General features: G+C 59.0%; 1 protein-coding gene across 4 annotated transcripts in view; it reads right to left on the reverse strand.

Annotated features, from left to right (window-relative positions):
* Positions 1-8,795: 8,795 nt before the first annotated feature.
* Positions 8,796-21,153, reverse strand: part of POC1A (POC1 centriolar protein A) — a 68,849-nt gene continuing 56,491 nt past the window's right edge. For all 4 annotated transcript variants that reach the window (XM_081818756.1, XM_081818750.1, XM_081818743.1 and 1 more), the window contains one exon: positions 8,796-9,512. In XM_081818756.1, the coding sequence (XP_081674882.1) occupies positions 9,414-9,512 (99 nt within the window). In that variant the 3' untranslated portion in view covers positions 8,796-9,413. The remainder of the gene's footprint in view (positions 9,513-21,153) is intronic.

The following is a 21,153-nucleotide window of genomic DNA, read 5'->3' on the forward strand; positions in this document are numbered from 1 at the left end:
CAGTGTCCTTCTTTATAAAGTGGGCGTGCACTAGACCGTGCCAACCGCTATGAGGCAGGAGGAGGCCCACCACTGAAGGGCCCAGCCCCGGGCTGAGCACATATCCCCTGGCTCAACCCTCTTGTGCCCGGACAGTGGGGAGAGGGCCCTGGGGGCAGGCGAGGACCCCCAAGGGAAGGCTTCCTGGAGCAGAGGAATGAGAAGGGGGCCTGTGGCCGCTGTGCCAGGGAGTGTGAGCAGAGTGGGCTCCGGGCAGAGAGGCTGGCCCCAGTAGGGAGGTGAAACAGAGACCGAGGAGACGGAGCACGTCTACTGGACCGGGCACTGGTGGCTGTCCCGTCCTGAAGCTGATGTGGTGGGGGCGGTGGCCTGGACGCTCCCACACCTGGGGCCTGCCCGTGCAGGTCCCATCCCGCGGGGCAAGGCCCTGCCCGCCAGCCTCATGCCTTTGACTCTGCGGCCACGCCTGCCCACCCACCTGCCGGCCCCCCCATGATGACGGGTGGGGAGGGAATCAGCGTCATCAGGACCCCCACATGGCTCAAACATGGTCCTCCCTCCAAGCCTTGGCCACACCAGCCCCCTGCTGTCTTCTGTTCACCCTTCCTTAGCTGTCACCCCCATTCAGTTCCCACCTTTTGCTCAGACCCAGCGGACAACAGCCCCTGCTCTGAACTCAGAGAGCCTTTCCCATCGGGGGGCTTTGACCCAGACCTCCTGCCTCCTCAGGGCTTTTCCTGTAGCACTGTCCAAAGTGGGATCCATGGAACACTGGGTCTGCCCAGTACACCTCCATAAAAAAGGTTATGTGGGGCGCCTGGGTGGCTCAGTCAGTTAAGCGGCTGCCTTCGGCTCAGGTCGTGATCTCAGGGTCCTGGGATCAAGTCCCACATCGGATTCCTTGTTCAGTGGGGAGCCTGCTTCTCCCTCTGCCTGCCGCTCCCCCTGCTTGTGCTCTCTCTCTCTGTGTCAAATAAATAAAGCTTAAAAAAAAAAAAAAAAGTTATGTGGTCAAATGTCTGGAAAACACTATGAGCTCTGTGGCCCAAACTGCATAGCATAGGAATGTGTTAAAGATTCTGACAAGTCCTGCCAGGATCTAGCTGGGTTTATTTTGTTCATCTGGCATTTCCCAAACTCTGGAGACCACAGGGGCGCCTGGGTGGCTCAGTCTGTTGGGTGTCCAACTCTTGATTTCAGCTCGAGTCATGATCTCAGGGTTGTGGGAGAAAGTCCCCATTGGGCTCCGTGCTTGGTGAGGTGTCTGCTTGTCCCTCTCCCTCTGCTCTCCCCCATCCCCTCTCAAATAAATAAATAAAAATCTTAAAAAAAAAAAAAAAAACGCCAGGGGCGCCTGGGTGGCTCAGTCGTTAAGCGTCTACCTTGGGCTCAGGTCATGATCCCAGGGTCCTGGGATCGAGCCCCGTATCGGGCTCCCTACTCGGCGGGAAGCCTGCTTCTCCCTCTCCCACTCCCCCTGCTTGTGTTCCCTCTCTCGCTGTCTCTCTGTCAAATAAATAAATAAAATCTTTAAAAAAAACCCCAAAAACCAAAAAACGCTGGAGACCACAGGCTCAGTTTCTCACATAACCTCCACTATCAGCTCATGGGACTATGCCTTTAGCCTTTCTCCTTCAAGGGAGAAAGTGGCCTTACGTTGCCCAGTGGCTCTTCACACCACATTCTCTTCCTGGGACTGTCCTTCCCATCTTCAGATGGGAAGCTGAGGGTCGTCAAGGTGATCACTCAGAACCCCACACTCTTCCGGCCTGTTGTAGGACCCTGCGGTCTATTTTCCCCCGCAGGCCCAGCCATCCCCACGGGATCAGAAGCTAGCCTGGTGGGGAGGTGAGGATGATACATGGGCACGGGGTGGGTGTGGGGGGCAGGCTGGAGAGGGAGGAGGTAAGCCATACACCCAGCCATACTTCCCCCAACCAGCAGCCGCCAGCCCTTGGCCCTGACCAGCTCTGGTGGCCTCTAGTTCGAAGCTGCACAGGGCAGGACGGGGTGGATGGGGAGGCCTCCGTGTCTCAGCATGGGAGCCACGCATAGGGCCCCCTCCCCAAGCCCAGGCCAGAGTTGGGTTACGAGCCCTGAGGGTCTCCTAATGAGTTCCACATGCGAGTAGATGCCTTGGAGAGGAAATGGGAAGGGGCTGGGCCGGGGGAGAGGGACCTGAGAGAGGATTGGAAACACGTGTGGAGGAGGAGGAGGAGGAAGGGGGGAGAAGGGTGAGAGCGGCAAGAGGAGGAGACTTTATTCCCCGAAGTCCTGGTGCCCACCCCCCGCCCAGGAGGTGGGCTGCCAGGCTCCCAGGCCCCTCTCGGAGGCCCCCAGGCCACCAGTCCGCTGGGGGAGGGGTGGGAGAGACCCTCAGAGGGCCTACTCATCTCTTTCAAGTGGAAAAAGCCCCAACCTCCTAGCCCAGCTTGGCTCAGGGTTCTGAGCCATTAGGGGCAAGATAGAACCAGCTGGGTGGGGGGAGCCCGGGGGGCATAAGGAAGCCCATTCACAGCTAGACAGCCGGCCAGGAGCAAAATGCTTGCTCGGATCCAGCCCCTCTTGGAGCTGGTGTAAGGAGCTTCCCCCACGCCACCAGAGAGCCCTGGGGTGAAAGAGGCCACTGACCTGTCTGCCCTGACCCCCACCTTTGCCCCTCTTGGCTACTGGGTGGGCAGGGAGGCCTGGCATGTAGGTTGGCTGCCCCACCTCCCCTCCCAGTCAGGTAGGGGCCATGCCTGGGCACCTGGAGTGGCCTTTCCTCGTTAGGAAAAGGCTGTGTAGGAGGCCATGTTGACGTGTGTGTGTCCGGGGGGGTTGTCCAGTGAGAGACCCATGGTGGTTAAGGAGCAGAGTCTTGGGGCCTTGCAGGGTACAATGGATTACCCCCTCCCCTGGAAGCACTGGTTTTGAGCCCCACGTTTCCAGCTGGCCCACCTGCAGGACTCCGATGCCAGGAGCTGAGCCCTTCAGACTCCACCTCCAGCCCCTTCCCCAGGCCATGGACTGGAGCCCAGTAAGGACAAGGCCTGCTCTTAGAGCTTTGCATGAATTGTCTCAGTGAATCTTCCCAGCAGCCCTATGAGGCCACTCCTGCCCCCATCCCATGTTACGGATGAGGCGGCTGAGGCACAGAGAGGTGAAGTCGGAGCATTCCTGGCAGCAGGAACAGTGGGTGCAAAGGCCCTGGGGCTGGAATGTGCCTGGTGTGGCCAAGGAACGGTGAGGAGGCTGCAGTGGCTGGAGGGGCAGGAGAGGAGGGTGGAGGGTGGCAAGAGACGGGGCTGGGGGTCAGGCAGGGTTGAGTAGGGCCTCTTGGCCGTGGTCCGCACTGAGGCCTCCATTGCTGTTGAAGAGGCTGGGGAACCGCTGGGGCGGTTGAGCAGGGGTAGCATGAGCTAGCTTACCAGTTCTCTCTTTATTATTTATTACTTTTTACCCCGATAGCTTAGCAGCCCCTGTCCACTCTGAGGAGAACAGATGGGGTAGGACGAGAGCAGAACTGGGGGACCAGATAGGAACCGATCGGGCGTCTCGGCAGGTTCTGACTCCCTGGGGGGCGAGCTCTGGGATGGTAGGCAGGCCCAAGCTTCTGGGGGAGGTTGAGAGGGCCCTCACCTGACTTGCACAAGCCTGAGGCTCCCATGCCTCCCATCCCTCAGCCTATGCAGCTGAGGCTACCCCAAACAGAGGCATTTATCCCCCAACGGGAAACTGTAGAATACCTCTCAAAAGGCATGGGCATCCTTGTGGGGTCTCACAAACGGCTCTCCAACACACCCTAACTACCAGGGGTGCTAGACCCAACGCCAGGACCAGGGCAACCCAGGATCAAAGGTCAGCTTCCCAGTTTGAGCTAAGAAGTCCACGGCAGCCGCCCAGACATGGGCTGGCCCGGGGCTCTGTGACAGAAAGCACCTTCTGTTTCCAGTTAGCAGGCACAGAGAGGCTGCCTGGAGGGTCTGGAGGACTAATTACACTGCTTCTCTGGCTCCCAGTTTTCGAGGCTTCTGAGGAGCCAATCCAGGAGCAGTTGTCACAGGAGGAAGATTCTGGGAGCTGAGCTGGGAGTGGGGGGGCACAACGGGCAGGAGGGCATGTGTTTGGGTGCGGTCAGGGTTTAAGGGGCTCAGTGCAGAGGTGGGGTGGGGCATCACAGTTCTTCTAGAACTAGGTGGTTCTAGAGAGACCTGCCCGGGGAGGGGAGCAGAGCATCAGTGGGGTGCATGTGCCCTGGGCCAGGCCTGAGACCAGGAGAGCGACACAGACTGGATAAACATGGCCCCCAGTGCTCAGGGGCATCCCTGGCTCTGAAGGCAGTTCAGATTCCAAAGCTGAGTCCGGGCAGCCAGTGGGAGGAGAATGGAGATGGACCAGGGCTGACGTCGGGATGCGAGGCAGAGCGTGGGCCCTGGCTCCTGCGGGCCAGCCCCCTACCTACCGGGTACCCACGGAAGGTGCCCAAGTCCCACGCACTGTGCCTGATGGAGAAGCTTAGGGCCGAGGAAGGGAAGCTGTTGTAGAACATGACTTCCTGGGGCGCCTGGGTGGCTCAGTTGGTTAAGCGACTGCCTTCGGCTCAGGTCATGATCCTGGAGTCCCTGGATCGAGTCCCGCATCGGGCTCCCTGCTCGGCGAGGAGCCTGCTTCTCCCTCTGACCCTCCCCCCTCTCATGTGCTCTCTCTCTCATTCTCTCTCTTTCAAATAAATAAATAAATAAATCTTTAAAAAAAAAAAAAGAACATGACTTCCTTTCCTGCCCAGGTTCCCTATGCCAGCACTCCGGTCTCTCATAGGTGGTAGGAGAATGGGGGTCGGGGGGGCGGCATTCCTGCAACCAGAAAGCACTCCCAGGCAGATGGGGCTCAAGGTGGCCTCACCTAAAGTGAAAGCACTCCTTGGCCTTGCTCTATAAATAGGTTCTTGGGAGAGTGCACACGGCAGCTCCCAGCCCCAAGAGGGGTTGGCATGAACTTCCTAATGGCTTCGCCCCAGTCTCCCTGGCCTGGCTCCAGTCCTATCTTGAGCACGGGCTGGGCCCTCCTCGGTAGGGAGTCAGGGGCAAAGCCTCTAAAAGACTTCCCCAGAGTGGCCAAGCCAGTGAGCCTAGGTCGCCACGGCCTCCTGGCTGGGGTGGGCAGCGCCCGTCAGGCGACGGGACAGGGCCCTGCGCCAGGACCCGGTGCCCACAGGAAGTGGAACGGCACCCCGGGCCACCGGGCCACCACCGGCCTGCCACTGCTGTCCTGGCAAGGGGGTCCCTCCTCAGCAGCCCAGGGCGGGTGGTGTGGAGCAGGGGGTGCTCAGTAGGAAGTCCCGGGGGGATTTCTGGCCCCCCCTAAATGGCCACACACCAATTAAGGCGGGAGCCATCAGGGGCCCATCTTGAGCAAATCATTTAGGAAAATGAGGTTAATGACAGAGAGCCAGGACAACAGGGCCAGTGTGACTCACCGTGCTCTCGCTTGCTCAGCGGGCTGGGTTTCCGGGATTCCGGGTAATCACAAACACCCACCCTCAAGGCCGTGCCGGCCCTGGGGGCGGCCTCGGTGACAGCAGAAGAGGTGGCCTTAGAGTGCCTGCCTCTTGGGTGGGGAGGGGCTGCCCTGAGCAGCCCCCTGCCCGCCGGCCGGCCTAAATCCCTCTGCACCCCTGGGGATGCCCAGGGCAGGGCCCACAGCATCAACAGATCCTAACTCTGGCCACGAGTTCCAGAGCCAGCGGGACCCTGGGACCATCAGCACATGGACACATGGACCAACTTCCGGGGAAGGGGCCTGACCTGCCGGAAGTGACAGCACCCCAGGCTGGTGGGGGGGGTCACACACGGACCACACTCGCACTCTGTGCCAGTCACTGCTCTGAGCTCTTCATGCGCCCGCTTAGACTGGCACCATCTTACAGATGGACGCTCCACAAGCTTTAGGAACTCGTCTGAGATCACAGAGCCAGCAGGTGGCAGAGCCAGCATTTGGACTTGGGCAGTGAGTCAGGGGCCCCCGACTCCCAGAGCGAACCCCTGGCTCCACTGCTCCGCCCTCTTGGTGGCCTGCGTGCACACAGCCCACCAGCACGGAGAGGTCATGAATCTGTGGCAAGCGGGTCCTGGGACAGACGGAAAAGGACGGTGCTGGGTGGGAAGATGGCAGAGTTTCCAGGTCAGGCTGGCTGGTCTGTCAGGAGCTCATGGGGAGTGGAGACTCAGGAATGACAGGGGAGCGGGCTTGCCACGGGTGACAACAGGATTCAGGTGCCACTTCCTGGCTCGGTCATCCAGCTGGCCTGAGGGGCCTCCCTCAGTGTCTCTGGCAGAAGTACAGGTTCATCCTGGAACCCCAAGAATCTGACAAAGGTAGGTGGGGGGGTCGCAATTTAAATCACCAATCAGGGGCGCCTGGGTGGCTCAGTCAGTTAAGGGTCTGCCTTCGGCTCAGGTCATGATCCCAGGGTCCTGGGATCGAGCCCCTCATCGGGCTCCCTGCTCAGCGGGAAGTCTGCCTCTCCCTTTCCGTCTGCCTCTCCCCCAACTCAGGCTCTCGCTCTCTCTCTCTAAATAAAGTCTTAAAAAAAAAATCACCAATCACCGACACCTGTTCCTTAAGTTCACGTTAGGAAAACTGGGCCACAAGAGGAGGGGGCGGTGGGAATTGCCTCTGAGATATACCTCCTAACAAAACCCCCTAACCTCACCTGACCTTCCTAGCAAAAAAAAAAAAGAGAGAGAGAGATGCTTGCAATTGGGCTTTTTTCGGAGCTCAGTTATCAAAATCCACAATCAGGAAAGACGGTGGCTGAGCAGAGGCATTTGCATTTCCAGAAGGCTGCTTTTGAGCTTGGCAGCACCAGTGGGAGGACTGGTAGGAGCCCCTACTACAGGGGAGATGCCAGCAAGGGCTGACAGGGAGACACCACCCGAAAGGCCCTGTCACGTGGCCCCCAACCTTGCCACGCCACCTCAAGCCCACCGAGGCCCCACACTCCTCTCGCTTGTGAGGGCCCCCACAGCCGACCAGCCCAGTGTTGCCCAGGGCAGGGTCCTGGAGCACCTTCACGGGGTGGGGGGTGGGGGGTCAGAGCACCTTAGGGTCCCCTGTCCCCTTTCTCTCAGGAACAATCTGGGCCCCTAGATCCTCACTCAGTGCAGTAAGGTCCCAAGTCAGGTCCCACATGAGCAAGAAAAGGAACTTTGGGGAAGAACCTGGCCCCTTCCTAGCTCTGCCCTCTGCGTGTCATATGCTGACCCTCAGGCTTAGAGGAGGTGGGTTTCCATGGTGTTTTAAAGACAAGCACAGCTCTCCAAGAACCATCTTCCCCCCAGCTCCGGGTCTGGCTGGGGGCTCCATCAAGGCAGGTGCGTGAGTGTGCAGGAAACCCCTCAGGAGGGCCCGTGGCTGCCTCCACGTGCGAGAGCCCAGGGTGGGCTGTCTCAGAGCACGCAGATCCATGTGTGGTGAGGGGGCTGACTAACCAGGGCGGGGCTTCCAGGGACAGAGACTATACCCCAGGCCATTTCCCGAATCCCTAGCAGGCTCTCAATCCCCATTTTCTTCACAGAGAAATTCACAACTCAATCCTCGTGTCCACTGAAGGCGGGGAGATGGTAACCCTGGTCTGGCCCGAGAGCAAGTTGCCATACAATGCCTGGAGACATGGTTCCTGTCCCGCCATCCCGTTAGGGGCACCATCTGTGTCTCTGCAGATGACCACCAGAACCCCAACACGGGGACCTCCAGCTTCAGGTCTGGAAGCTACCACAGGTCAGCCAGCATGGGAGGGGATGACAAGGTCGGCCCCACAGGCTGCATCCCGAGCAGGCTCACTTAGGGTTGCCCAGACTCCCTAAAAGCCTTTCCAGAGGGGGAGCCCCTGACCTCCCAAGGCATCTGACCGCCTTACCTGCCAATTCAGACCTGCAGGCCTGCCCAGCTCTTCTGCACACGCGGGGTCACGTGGGAGGCCTCGGCAGGTCCCCGGGGGTAACCCCCGGAAAAGCCTGAGCCAGCAGCCTCTTCCCCACTCAGCTCGTGGGGAGTGTGCCTACCTCCTAACCACCTGGAGAGATGCCTACCAGCCCCGCCTAAAACAAGAACCTGAGGCTCAGAGAGGTTATGTCACCAAGCCGAGGCTACACACCTGGCCAAAGGCAGAGTCTGAAGCCTGACCCTGGACTGCGAGCAGCTTTTCCCCCACCAGCTGGAGGAGACCGCTTCCCCATTCCCGCCGTTCATCGGGGCTCCACAGAGGCTGCCTCCGTGTCAGCCCCAGCTCCTAGGCCTTCAGGCTCTGCTCCCACCTGGAAGCCGCAGAGGCTGGGAAGCTCATTAGCTGCGTGGTACTGACAAGCTCCCGAGAAGATCTAACACGGCGCCCCCGGCCCCCCCGGCCCCCAGGGCAGGGCAGGTCTGCTGAAGGACAAATACCTCCCTGGCTGGCTGGGCCCAAAGAAGCCAAATGCTGAAGGCACGGACGGCACCCAGACACATGGAGAACACCGGCCTGGCTCTCCCTGGCGCGGACCCTCAGGAGTAATTGGAAATGCAGGTGCCTGAGTCCTCCGGGACCCAATCGACGACGCCAGCTAGGGCTGGCCAGAGTGGGGTGGGTGCTGTGCAGGGGCGTCGGCTGTCCTGGCCCCCCCAGTTCCCAGATGCAGATGAGAGTATCCCGAATGCCCAGGGTGACCTGGCAGGGCCCCCCAGAGCCACTCCTTTCATTCTCCTGTTATGGGCCTGGGGCGGGGGGGGTGGTGGTGCGGATGACGACTGATGAAATCTCACTCAGAACAATCCACTTTTATGACAAGTTCAATAAAGTCCATTTTAATTTCAGATTCCTTCACCCTCATGCATACAGAGGCGGAAGCCACCGGGCCCCAGTGAACACACGTGGAGCAGGAATCAAGGCCACACTGCAGAACCCCCCCACCCCCCCGAGTGCTTGCTCCTGGACAAACCTGACTCGGATGGGCCCACATTGGGCCTTTTGTCAGATTAAGAGAAAACTCCTGACTCACCATCCAATGGGCAGCCCACTGCTAAGCTGTCGTGGGTGGGAAGAGCCAGGCATCAGGCAGAGAGGGGGTCAAACCCCCGTGAAGCAGCCGGGGGGAGCTGTGACCTTCGGGCCCATTAGGACTCCGAGGTAGCAAACATTTTCAAGTGACTCCTTCACATTAAACCAAACGTAGTCCACTCTGCATGTGCGGGCCCTGCCCACGGGGGCCTTCCACTGGCAGGTGGCAAGCCTCCGGGGGCAGAGAGCGGGTGGGGACAGAAGGGCAGGGGCTCAGGGACAGATGTGAGTCCCATAGAGCTGAATCCCCTTGATTTATTGACCCAAGTCCCATAGTACAAATCTCCAGCCTGCCACCCCCCAAAATAGAGCGAGCTCTTGATTCTTGCTCCCCTGATCACGGTGTTGTTCTCTGCATGATTAGCTGCTGGTTCTCCAGGCACTGCTTCAGCTTGTCTTCTGTCAGCGTCAGCCGCTGCTCCAGGATGGAGACTGTCTGCAAAATAAATGGTGGTCAGGCTTCAGAGGATGGAGGGGCTACAGGGCTGCCCCGGGGATTCCCCTCAGCTGGGAGGTGAGTGACTGAGCACCCCTGAGCCTAGGAGGGCCTCTGCCTGTCCAGTGAGGACCATTGCAGGAATATGCCCTCTGGGAGATAGGCTCTAACTCCGTCTCGGAGCCCCTTTTCGCCTGTCATGGAAGGACAAGGCCAAGCTCAAGGGAGTCCTGGAGACTAGGAGGGGACTCAGGATGGTGGCCAGCACTTCTTAGCTTGACCCATGTTGGCAACGCTTGTCACCATGTTGGCTTCCAGAGGCTGAGCCCTGGGGCTCCCTGGCCTCTCCCACACACCCAGCATGGCTGGCCTGGGGACCTAGCTGTCTGGCCTGCCAAATGCCCCCAGCTGTCGGGGCTGCATGTGCCTCATGGGCCAGGGCCAGTCTCGCAGACATGGCTGCTGGGCAAGGCTGCACAAAACCTGCCCACCTTCTCTGGCATTGCACAGAGTGCTGGCAGAGGGCCGGTGCTGTCTGGGAGCCCGTGTGCTCCCCACAGAGCAGCTGGCCCACTGCCCTCAAGGACTCCCCACCCAGGGCCTGCCCACCAGTCCCACGGCCAACCCCAGCCCTCGCCCAGCCCGACCCATGCTGGCCATGACGGCTGAGCTCTGCTTCACCTCCTCCTCGGGGGCGGGGTGAGTGCCTGTGTGTGCCAGGCCCGCAGCCCACATGGGGTGAGTCCGCCGCCAGTGAGGCAGGCTAGGTCCCTGTGCGGTGCAGCCTACAGCCAGCAGGAAGGGGTCAGATTAAGAAACAGTACTTTCTATTAATTTTACCCATTTGTCTGTAGGCTTTCCCAAGAGGTTTTGCCACCTTCCCTGAGGCTCCAAGGAGGCTCTGGGCCTTGGTCCAGTGAAAAGGAAACTTTCCTTTCATACATTTAATAAAACACTGAAACATTCTGGGAGGGAGTTTCCCCTCTCAGGCTGCTGTAAATTCTCACAGCATCCCGCACAGATGTCGGCTACTCCTCCTGGCGGATGGCCCTTTCGAAGTGAGCCGGCCTGGGCTGCAGGGGCTCTGAACCCTGGGGTACAGGCCTGAGCCTGAAAAGGTGCACTGCACCCTGAGACGCAGGGCTGGGCTGAAGGAGATAGTCACACTCCCCCTGTGCTGGCCAGGAGCCGTGGGCGGGGGGGGGGGGGGTCTGTACCTCGTAAAAGTGGCGGCGGAAACAGCCCCTGGCTGGCCCAGAGCAGCATTCCTGGAAGTTTCCACTGGCGGCTGCGAAAGGCTCGCTGAGCCAAGCTCCAAAATCATTCCTCATCCAGACTTTTTCCGAGGGCCCCGGACTCCAGGCCACGGTGGGGGAGCAGGCCGGCTTTTCCTCTTTGCCCACCTCCCCCCCGCCCCTTTTAACTTTTCACAGGGACCGAAGTCTCAAATGTGGGAGGCAGTGGGTGCTGGGCCAATGTCAATACCAGGGGTGCCACACATTTCATGAGGCCTCCACTTAGTTCCACGGGGGGCCCATACTTCGGCTCGGTAGAAATATGGCCATTTGTCCATATTACATTTCTTTAAACATAAACGCACACACCTCTTTCATACGCAGCCCCCCGGAAGGACGGTGCCAGCCCGGTTGTGGGCCCTTCCTTTGGGAGCTTTGAGGGGGTGCTTCGTGGCATGTTGTAGACAAAAAAGTTTAAAGTCCACTGCTCCTCAAATCTGCAGCTCCTCCTTCTCCCTGCCATTCTCCGGCTTCTCCCCTTTTCCAGCTGCAAAAGACTCTGGAAGAGTCATCATCTCTGCGTTTGGTCTCTACTTCCCCTCTCCCCCACACCCCCAGCACACTCTGTCAAGATGCTGAGTGGCAGCCACCATCCAGGGATGAAGTCCACCAGGCTCTTCGTGCTCACATTTGATCCCACCCGACCCCCGTCTGAGCCGGACGGATGGGCCAGGGAGAGGAGGACAATTTTTGGATATCTGTACATTAGAACGTTGTCCGGCGTTCTCTGCTCCACAAGTTTTCCTTAATAATCCTACTCTAATAAAGCATGAGGCGTCGTTTATGTGGAAAATGGGGTCTCTCAGGGTAAGATGAAACCTAGAAACCCCAATGCCTAATTTTGCTGATGTGCCTTCCCTACACCAGGGAAAAGGTCTCCCCTGCGATGGAACGGCTGCCTTTGGGGCACTTGAGGAGCAGAGGTCAAACACACTCAGGGCTGGCGGTACAGACAGTTAGAGGGCAGGCGGGCCACCTGCAGGGACTAAGCCTAGGCCACCATGGTGCCACCCTGCCTCCCGGCTGCTGGGGCCTATGGGGGGAAGGGGAAAGCATCTGGGATAGCACGTGGGCGGGCGAGGGCATCCCCAGCAAGGACGGGTTCCGAGCCGTACCGCATGACCCTGTTCACAGTGTGACCTTCACCTGTTGGTTCAGGGCAACATCCCCGCGCCAAGTGTCAGGCACACAGCAAGCCTCAGTAAATACGTGCTGCCTCAGCGCCCAGAAGGCAGAGGCCTTAGTCCGTTCCTCCGGCTGCCCAGGGCCCCGCCCAGCAGGCTGCTCACCCTGCCTTGTGCTCCAGGTCCTGCCACACGGTGCCCAGAGACCAGAGGCTGGGGAGGAGCACTACTGAAGCAAACAGCTCCATGGTCTTCCAGACACCGAACACCAACCCCCCCCGCCCCCCCCCCCACCTTCTCACCCTCCTTTCACTCAGGGCAAATGAGAGCTGGCCCTGCAAGCAGCCCTGGGCCCACACGGCCCCTCACCTTTCTCTGTGCAGAGGAACGGTGGGTCAGAGGTCTGGTCCCAGCCTCTCCCCCTTATAAGTCCCACAGCTTCTAAGTCCCCAAGGAGGTGCAGGCTGGGTCTGGTGGCGGATGCCAATGAGGGAAGCAGCCCTGCCTGACCTGGGTGCCTGTGGCCTCTGCCTTTCCAGGAGGGCAAAGGAAAAGTGGAGAAAGGGCTGAGAAGGCCAGGGTTCTGGCTGCTGGGCAGACCTGTCTGGGCAAGGTGACCCATCTCCTAGGCCTCCTGCATGCTGGGGTCCAAACTCCTCCAGAAAGGTCCCTTCTGTCTGTGGACCTTGGAGAAACCAGGCAACTCATTCCCTCTCCCTGGGCCTTGTGCCATCCGGGCAGCTTACTCTAGAGTCCCCTCTGTAATTGGGGTGTGGAGCTCAGACTCAAAGGGAGACTGGTGGGAAGAGCCAGGACGGGCTCTGGGCGGGGGAGGGGGGCGGTCATCCTGATGATTTTTGACACACTCTGCTCCAGGGGGCTGCTCCTGGCAGCTGACGTTCATGGAGTGCTCATGATATGCCAAGCACTCTTCAACAATCCTTCAGGGCGGGAGCCTTCGTCATCCCCATTTTTCACATGAGGAAACCAAGGCACAGTGCTATTAAGCAACTTGCCTAAAGTCCCACAGCTTATAAATGACTGGCCAGGGCCGTGAACTGCGGTGGCCCGGCTTCAGAGTTCGCGCTAAGGCATTGGGAGCTGTACCTTGGCTCTGTCCCCATCATGCACGTATAACGTGAGGCCTGGCCTTATTCCTCCCCACCTGCTCCAGCCATGCCTGAGGGCTACTGGCCATGTAACCCCAGGAGGCCTGTGTGTCCCCCACCCAATGCCCAAACTCAGGCAGCCTGAGGAGGAACCCGTGGATCTCTATTCTTACCCACCAGCAGCCACCTTCTGTCCTGTCCAGGTCACCTGGCCAGGTGGCTCCAGATTAAATGAGCAGAAGCAGTGGGAAGGGACCACCCCCCAGGGTCACCCAGCAGCTCCCTCACACCATTGGGCCACCCTCAGAGGTGGTTCCCAGGCCTCAGATGCCCCAAGCCCCATAAAGCAGTCTCTCACCTGACTGAACACTTAGGCCACCCTGACTGAACACCACTGGGCCACCCTCAGAGGTGGTTGCCAGGCCTCAGATGCCCCCAAACCCCATAAAGCAGTCTCTCACCTGACTGAATTATCATGAGAGTCACAATTTTGGCTACAAAAAGGCAATGTTCTATGGATAAAAGGGACATACCAACAAGAACCTTTTAGTAGATACGTGATGAGAAAGGACCCGAACACTTGACTTTTAGACGCTTTCTTTCACCGGGGTGCCGTGTCACTCAGCACAAGTGATCAGTTCCCAAACACGCCATGGAACTCACCCGATTCCCTGCTGGTGCCCCACCCCCTCACAACACGGGGCTCGACTATTCTCCCCCTGAACCACAGTGACAGGAAGCAGAATTCAGACCCCACGCCTGGACACCATCACCCCTGTCCAACACCGCCCACGTCCAAGGTCACAGCCTTCACCTGCCAGCCACAGGGGAGCCTCATGGGGCAAGGTCACAGGAGACCCACAAGTTTCATCCTCAAAGTCACACCTGTCAGAGGCTCACCTGGGGGCTTGTCTCTGAACCACCTTCTGCTGCTGTCACCAGCAATTCCCAGGAAACCACAGCCCTGGTCACGGGAAATAGTGCCCTTAGAAACATTCCTGCTTGCTGTTGAACGTATTCTGTTGTTTCTCTAGACTGAGGCCTGGCACACTCGGCTTGCTGCCCATTTTTGTAAATAAGGTTTCATTGTCATGCCCATCTGCTTGTGCACCGTCTCCGGCTGCTTTCTGACGAAGCCGGCAGGTTGCAGAGTTGTGATAGAGACCCTCTGGCCCACAAAGCCGGATATTTACTGTTTAGGAAGGTTGCAGACCCTTGCCCCAGACTCTCTTCATGCACTCCTCCTCAGCGTGCAGCCCCTGGGCTGGCCTGTGTCACCGAGGGTGACAAGGACATACACAGCCTCGGCTGGGCCCGCAGGGTGCACACCACGGTGCAGAGGCAAGTACTAAGCAGCAGGACAGAGCAGCAGGGCATGCTGGGAAGAACCGAGGGGTCTGGGCTGGGGAAGTGGCCCTAGGAAGGGAGGGGTGAGCAAAGGCTAAGGAGGAGTTCACCAGGCAAGCGAGCAAGAAGGGCGCTGGGGCCAAAGGATCAGTGAGCATGGAGCCTGGAGGTGGCAGGGAAAGAAACAAACAGTAGGGATGGAGCAAAGGAGGTCCGTGTGCAGGAATGAGGAAGGGCCTCATGGAAGCAGGAGATGGGGCCAGGGCCTGGGCAGCCATGTCAGGTGGCCTTGCCTTTAGCTTCAGAGCACAGGATGGTGTTGGGAGTCCTAGGCTGAGTGGGGAGCAGACCCCTCTGGCTGCCACACAGGGATGCTCTGGGGAGGGCCTGCATGGCTGTGGTTAGGCCTAACCAGACACACCCACGAGGAATGAACTGCCACCACCTGGTGGTAAGTCAGATGGCAGATGGGAGAAGGGACATTCCCTGAGGCCCTGAACACAGGACAGATCACAGGACAGGACGGCCTGCAAGAAAGGTGGAGAATGGGCTCCAGACAGGACAGGTTAAGTGTGAGGCCCCTTTGAGGGCCGGCAGGGGGCCTGAACCAGCAGCAGGGCTACTTTGCATTGCTGACATCATCTTTACTGCTGGGGGTAGAGTGGGGGACACCACGGGGGAGAGCAGTGGACCCACATGCCCCTGGGCCCCAGACAGAATCCGGGGCACGAGGATGCCAGGGACACTGCTGAAACCCCCTGGAAAGCAGCCTGGCCCCTCAGTGGGTGACAAGGAAGGGACAGCCCAACACAGTGGGCCCAACAGGGAGGAGGGTGCTGGAGGTGTTGGGGATCAACGCCAAGAGCATGAGGGAGGCCAGCTCCGGCTGGGGGCAGGGAAGCGTCTCCAGAGGAAAATCCTCCCGGGAGAGGCTGAACAAGGGCATCTCATTCGAATCCTCCTTTTCCTGCTTAGGGGACAGCAGACACTGATCTGTCCCCTGTCAAGTCAACATTAACAGGCGAGCGGCTTGTCTCACTCACAGTTCAAGATGTGTAAGACGGTTCATGTAACACCCTGAAGGGCCTTCTGAGTGGGGTATAAAAATAACCGATTTTAAAGTGACAGGCTTGTATTTTTAGTCCCCTAACAACTTGAGTGATGCTCAAAGAAGCGGCACCAAAATGCCAGTCCTCAGCCACGTGTCTGGCACCCAGGGCCTCCAGCTCCAAGCGGGAGACAACACAACACGAAGGACATTTCCACAGACACCGTGGCTCCGTACCTCGCTGCCTTAGACGCCTTTTCCCGACGGGCATCAAGGTCTCTGACGCCTGCCTGAGGCTGCGGGGCCTGGCAGCTGGAACAGCAGAGGCCAGCTCTCACCCTGTCCCCACGCCCAGCAAGGGCCCAGATGGGCCAGCCTGGGTGCCCTGTGTGGGGCGGAGCTTGGGGTGTGTATCTCCACCGACTTCCGAGGTGGCCAAGGGGACAGCCCCCACTCCTGGTGTGTGACAGGGACTCAGGCATCAGTAGTGCGTTTGCAGGGCCTCTGCCTGACCGCGCTCTGCCGGAGAGGGCTGGGAGCCAGGGCTGGGGAGCCAGGATGCTCCCGCGGGCTCTGCTCGGGCATCGTGTGGAGGAGGCGAAGTCCAGCGCTCCCTGAGGGAAGGAATCCCCCACCCTCAGAGGCCCCGCTCGCCTCACGGAGCAGTGCTCAGTCCTCTCGGGACCACTCTCCCTGCCAGTTCCGCCACTGCGCTTTCCCCGGGCTTGCAGGGCTTCTCCTCTGTCCCTTCTGCCTACTTCCCGGCCTCCCACTTCCTCACGGCATGACCTCCCCTTCTTTCAGCCCTGCTGGCCTCTTGTTTCTCCGCAGACTGTTTCCTTCTGAGGCGGGCTTGTCCTGCATTTTTTTCCTCAGCTCTTTCCCCTAGTCCTCGTTTCTACCTCCTTTTCAGGTCTCTTTTTCATCCCCTTTACACTTGTGTTTGGGGAGAAGGCAAGAAAAGGAGCAGGATGTGTTCACAGAGAGTGAGCTCCAAGTGAAGTCCAGGCCCCTGACACGGCTCACCTACTCTGGGGCTGACAGACCTGGGAAGGAGAGCTCCAACTCTGACCAGGACTTGGGAGGCCTTTGTGAGGAGACAACACAAGACGGGCTGGAGGAAATGCGTTTCAAACACCAGCTACAGCAGGTACAAAGGCCCTGAGGCACAGAAGAATATGGCATACCTGGAACTATCAAGGAGGTCAGTGTGGTTGGTCTGGAGTGGCTGAACAGGGAAGAGAGTGTGGTGGCCACAAGGGAGGTGGAGGGGCCCCAGGGCCCTCAGCCAAAAAGGGACAGGAACAGGGAGGCCTCCACTCCCTGACACTGCCTTATCACACTCACAGGTCTGAGCAAGTTTCAGTGGCCAGTTTTCAGAGCAGGTTCCAGAGTGAGTCTGGGGGAAGAGGCTCAGCCCGGGAACCGACCGTGGCCAAGTGGTGCCTCAGCTGGACGTGAAATGGAAGGGAGCGAACTGGCACTTCAGAACACAGACCCAGGGCAGACCCCCTGAGCCAGGGGCCTTCCAGCAGTGGCTCCTCCACCCAGAGCACGGCTGCTACTGTGACCTCTGCTGAAAGCCTCTCTCCTGCACAGCCCACAGGCAAATGCAGCAGGAAAACTGGAGCCTAACGTCCACAAAGCCCCGAGCGGCCACAGCACACCAGCGGGGGCCCTCCTGACACCCCCACATCTGTCAGGTCCGCCACATGCCGCCAACAAGATGTTCTGGCTCGTAGGGGCTTCTAGGCACTGGCGTGGCCTCGGCACCGGTCCTGTCTGGGCTGGCTTCCGGCAAAGCTGCTCGGCCACGACTAACAGTGAGTAACGTGTTGGAAGAGGGGAGAAAGACGGAGGGAGACGAGCCAGCTGTTCTACGTGCCTCTCTCAGATATTCGGCCAGTTCCCTACAGAAGGCTCCCACGGGCGCCTGGGTGGCTCAGTTGGTTAAGCGACTGCCTTCGGCTCAGGTCATGATCCTGGAGTCCCGGGATCGAGTCCCGCATCGGGCTCCCTGCTCGGCGGGGAGCCTGCTTCTCCCGCTGACCCTCCCCCCTCTCATGCTCTCTCTATCTCATTCTCTCTCAAATAAATGAATAAAATCTTTAAAAAAAAAAAAAAAAGAAGGCTCCCACACGCGGAGGCCGCGCTCTAGGCTTCCCCACAGCACTCCCCCATGCCAGCCTTCTCTCCTGCAGCCCCCTGCCCAGCCAGGGTACTTCTCCACGTCTACCTCCTGCTCTCAGTAGAGCCCTGGGTGGAGCATGGGGCCCCTCTTAGGCGGTTTTTATGGTCACCATCCCCTCCTGGGCCTCCCCAGAACGTGGAAGACAGGTGGCCCAGAGGTGGACAGGGTGGCTGGACAGAAGAGCTCACCTCCGGCCACACGCCCCCCCTCAAGCACTCTGCCGGGCTCAGGGCACGGTGGTGAGGGGAACTAAAGCAGCTCTGGGATGGCAGTGTGGCAGGAAGCCAGGAGACCGAGCCATCGGTGTCTGAAGGGGGCAAGACGGGCAGCGAGGCAAGAGGGTGAAGCGGTTGGGGTGGGGGGTGCCACACGAGCAGGTGTGCGCCAGGGCCACGGAGTGGGGAGACAGTCAGAGGGAGGGAAGTGAAGTATGTAGGGCAGAGGCAGCACTGGGCACAGGCCGGGAGAGAGCAGTGGGAGTGGTGAGTACAGGAGGGTGCTGGAGCGGGTGGGGGCCGCAGGAAGGGCTGACGGGGCGCAGGAAACCAATCCCGTGACTGGACCATGCTGTCCACGACCCTTCTGGCTGCTGAGTCAGGCAGGGCAATGCCCTCACGTCAGGGCTCTGCTCGAGGAGTGTCCTCACGGGATCCAGGCAGGCTACCCCTGCCCCAGGGCCCTCAACGTGCGGTGGGTGCCCTAGGCCCCACCTTCCGCCTCAGCTTCCCGGGACTCCTGGGTCCTTCACCTCCACACTGCTTCTGCCATGTCCCTTTCCTGTGCAGGAGCTCAGGGATAAAGGCCGGACTCAAGGCCCTCATTGCCTGTTACTACCGCTCTCTCTAACCAAAGCCACCTACCTAAAGCCCCACTCCAACCCTCTTTCCCCTGAAGTCGTCCTGGTCCCAGCCCCACACTTGGTGCCTGTCCTCCTCCTCTCCCAGGATGTCCTAGCCATAGCATGGGGGCGGACCCTTGGAAAATGCTGTCATGGTAACCCCCGGTCCCCACGTTTGTCCTGTGTGGTAAGAGCACAAGCTCCGGAGCTGTCCTTCCTGCGTTCACATCTGAACTTGACTACTAACTTGCTGAGCGGCCTTGGGCAAGTTACCTGACTCGAGGCTTCAGATTCCCCGTCTGTACAACGCCTCTCTCCGGGCTCCATTGTCATACCATATTAACAGCTAATATTTATGTGGCCCCTGCTCTGGACATGGGGGTATACTGTGGGCAACATGGCTCCCCACCTGACAGGGGCCACGGCTGAGCTCTGAGCTGCAAGGGGCCTCGGGCACAGATGGGGCTTGATGGGGCCCCGAAGAAGGCAGCCTGTGGTCAGGCCTGGTAGGGACTGAGCCATCAGGGCACGTGGGGGTCTGGCTGCTCCTTAAAGTTCTCTCGTGACGGAAAGTTCCTTTTAATCACTTCCAGGCTTGTGGTTGCTTTGGGCTCCTCCAGGCAGTCTCCTACAGGGGCTAGGGCATCCCAGCCCCCTCCCCCCAACCCAGAAGCCAGATTCCCGGTGGTAGTGTCCCAGGCGCCCTGGGGCTTAGGGAGAGGGCACAGCTGCCCAACCACACCACTGGGGACCCTGGCTGGTGCCAGGCTGCGGGAAACGTCCTGGCACTGGCCATTGGCTCAACGCCCCTGTCTCGACTGTGCCGCACAGAATGTCTAACTTTCTTTTGGTTTCATGGCAAAGATGGAAAAATGTGGAATTAATCTCCCCTGTAGCATGGTTTTGACTTCACTCAGATTTTAAAGATCTAAAACAGATGCAAGAAAAGGGGAATCTCTTTGCTGTGGGGTCTTGTGAGTTATCAAAACAAAGCGGGGCTGCCAGGCGCAGTGCCCGCACAGCTCTACCTCGTCTCCTGCTAGCCCCAGCTTTGTCTGCTGGTGTACGTCTGTGTGTGTGTGCACGTCCGTGTGTGCACACGCAGGGCTGTCTTGCAGATGATGCCCTGGCCAGCCATGTCAGGGGTGAACGGGGGCCGGAAGGGCCAGCACGGCTTCCTGGGAATGCAGCCCCGCCCTTCCCACCAGCCAAGACTCTGCCTCTCTGCCCCAGCCTCTGTCCAGTGCCCCGTGGTCTGTGGCCTTGGAGTCAAAGGTGCAAATGCCGGCCCTCAACAGCCGTTGACCTCCATCGGTCTGAATGCCAGCTTCACGAAGACAGGGGGTTTTGTCTGTTCTTGCTCACTGCTGTCTTCCTGTTTCTAGGCACAGCTCCTGGCGCATAGTACGTGCCACCCTGGGCGCGGGATGGACAAATGCCAGGCCCTGAGTGCCACCAAGATGCAGAGAATTCAGGTCCTCCACCAGTCAGCCCAGGTCCCCTGGAGCCCACCTGGCTAGTGAGGAACCCTCCTCCCACAGCTTGAGCCTTGGACCTGGCAGGCTTGAGGGGACAGTGGGGGAGGGATTGGAGGGTAGGTAGACCAGAGGGGCCCCTGTCAGCTGGCCTTGGCCTCAGCAGGATGTGGGGGTGCACAGAGTGGGGTGGGAGTCCAGGAAGCAACCCACTTCCTCCCCCTCCCACCTCAGGCCTCATTTGATGAGGGCTAACAGCTTCGAGCCCTGAACTTCAGAGGGGAAGAAATGGGCGATTCCCTCTCACGCTGACGTCTGACAGACTAACTTGCCCAGGATCACACACAGTCGATGCACAACAAAATGTGTTTCTGAAGAAATTCCTCTCAATTTCTCTGGGCTCAGCAACTGTCTTTTTAACCAACCTCTTTCACCCCCCAGTTTGCTGCTAACAATACAAAATGAGCCTTTGTCCTTCGAGCCCATAGGTCCGTGTTTCTGTTTCATATTATCTCAGGGATATAGGATTTCTCTGACGTTTTTGCAGCCCCCCAGCCCCCACCTCTACTGAGGATTAGCTCTCTTCGGGAAGCACATGAAACACTATTTTCTATTGGTGGATTAGCCATGGGATTAAGGAATCTTGGCTAATTTACTTTCCTTGTGGCTTAAAAGCAGCTCCTTTTAAATGAACACAGACTTTTCCATCTTACTACTTACCCCCACAAGAGAAGGTATAAAAAGTGGGTCCACTCATCACCATCCATAAAACTGAATGCTCCTGGGACCCATGGGGTGCTACCCACACCAGGACAGAATATCTGAGCTGCATATCCCACCCACACTGGCCTGAGTTCAAGCTCATCTCTTTGTCAGCCCTGGGCAGGCCACCAGGGAGGCAAAGGTCTAACCGGGACAGACCCTAAGGTGCAGGATGCCAATCACTGCTCGGCCACAGGCTCTGCTGTACTCTGACTCCAGGGTGAGTCCAAAACAGGGCTAAGCATGGGGCGTGAACCTTGGCTCGGACCACCTTCTGCATTCCATTTCTTCGGAAGTTGACTTTTCCAACAATCTGTAATCCAATGTGGTAGTTAATTTACCACAACCCGATAAAACACCATCATCCCAAGTCAGACAGACTGTCAGGTAGCTTGTTGGAGGCCTCAGGACCGTCTGGCAAGCAGGCTGTAGCCCTAGCCCAACAGGCCCAG

The sequence above is a fragment of the Leptonychotes weddellii genome, chromosome 1, assembly GCF_054177405.1.
Source record: "Leptonychotes weddellii isolate Sample4059 chromosome 1, ASM5417740v2, whole genome shotgun sequence".
In the NCBI taxonomy this organism is placed as follows: Eukaryota; Metazoa; Chordata; class Mammalia; order Carnivora; family Phocidae; genus Leptonychotes; species Leptonychotes weddellii.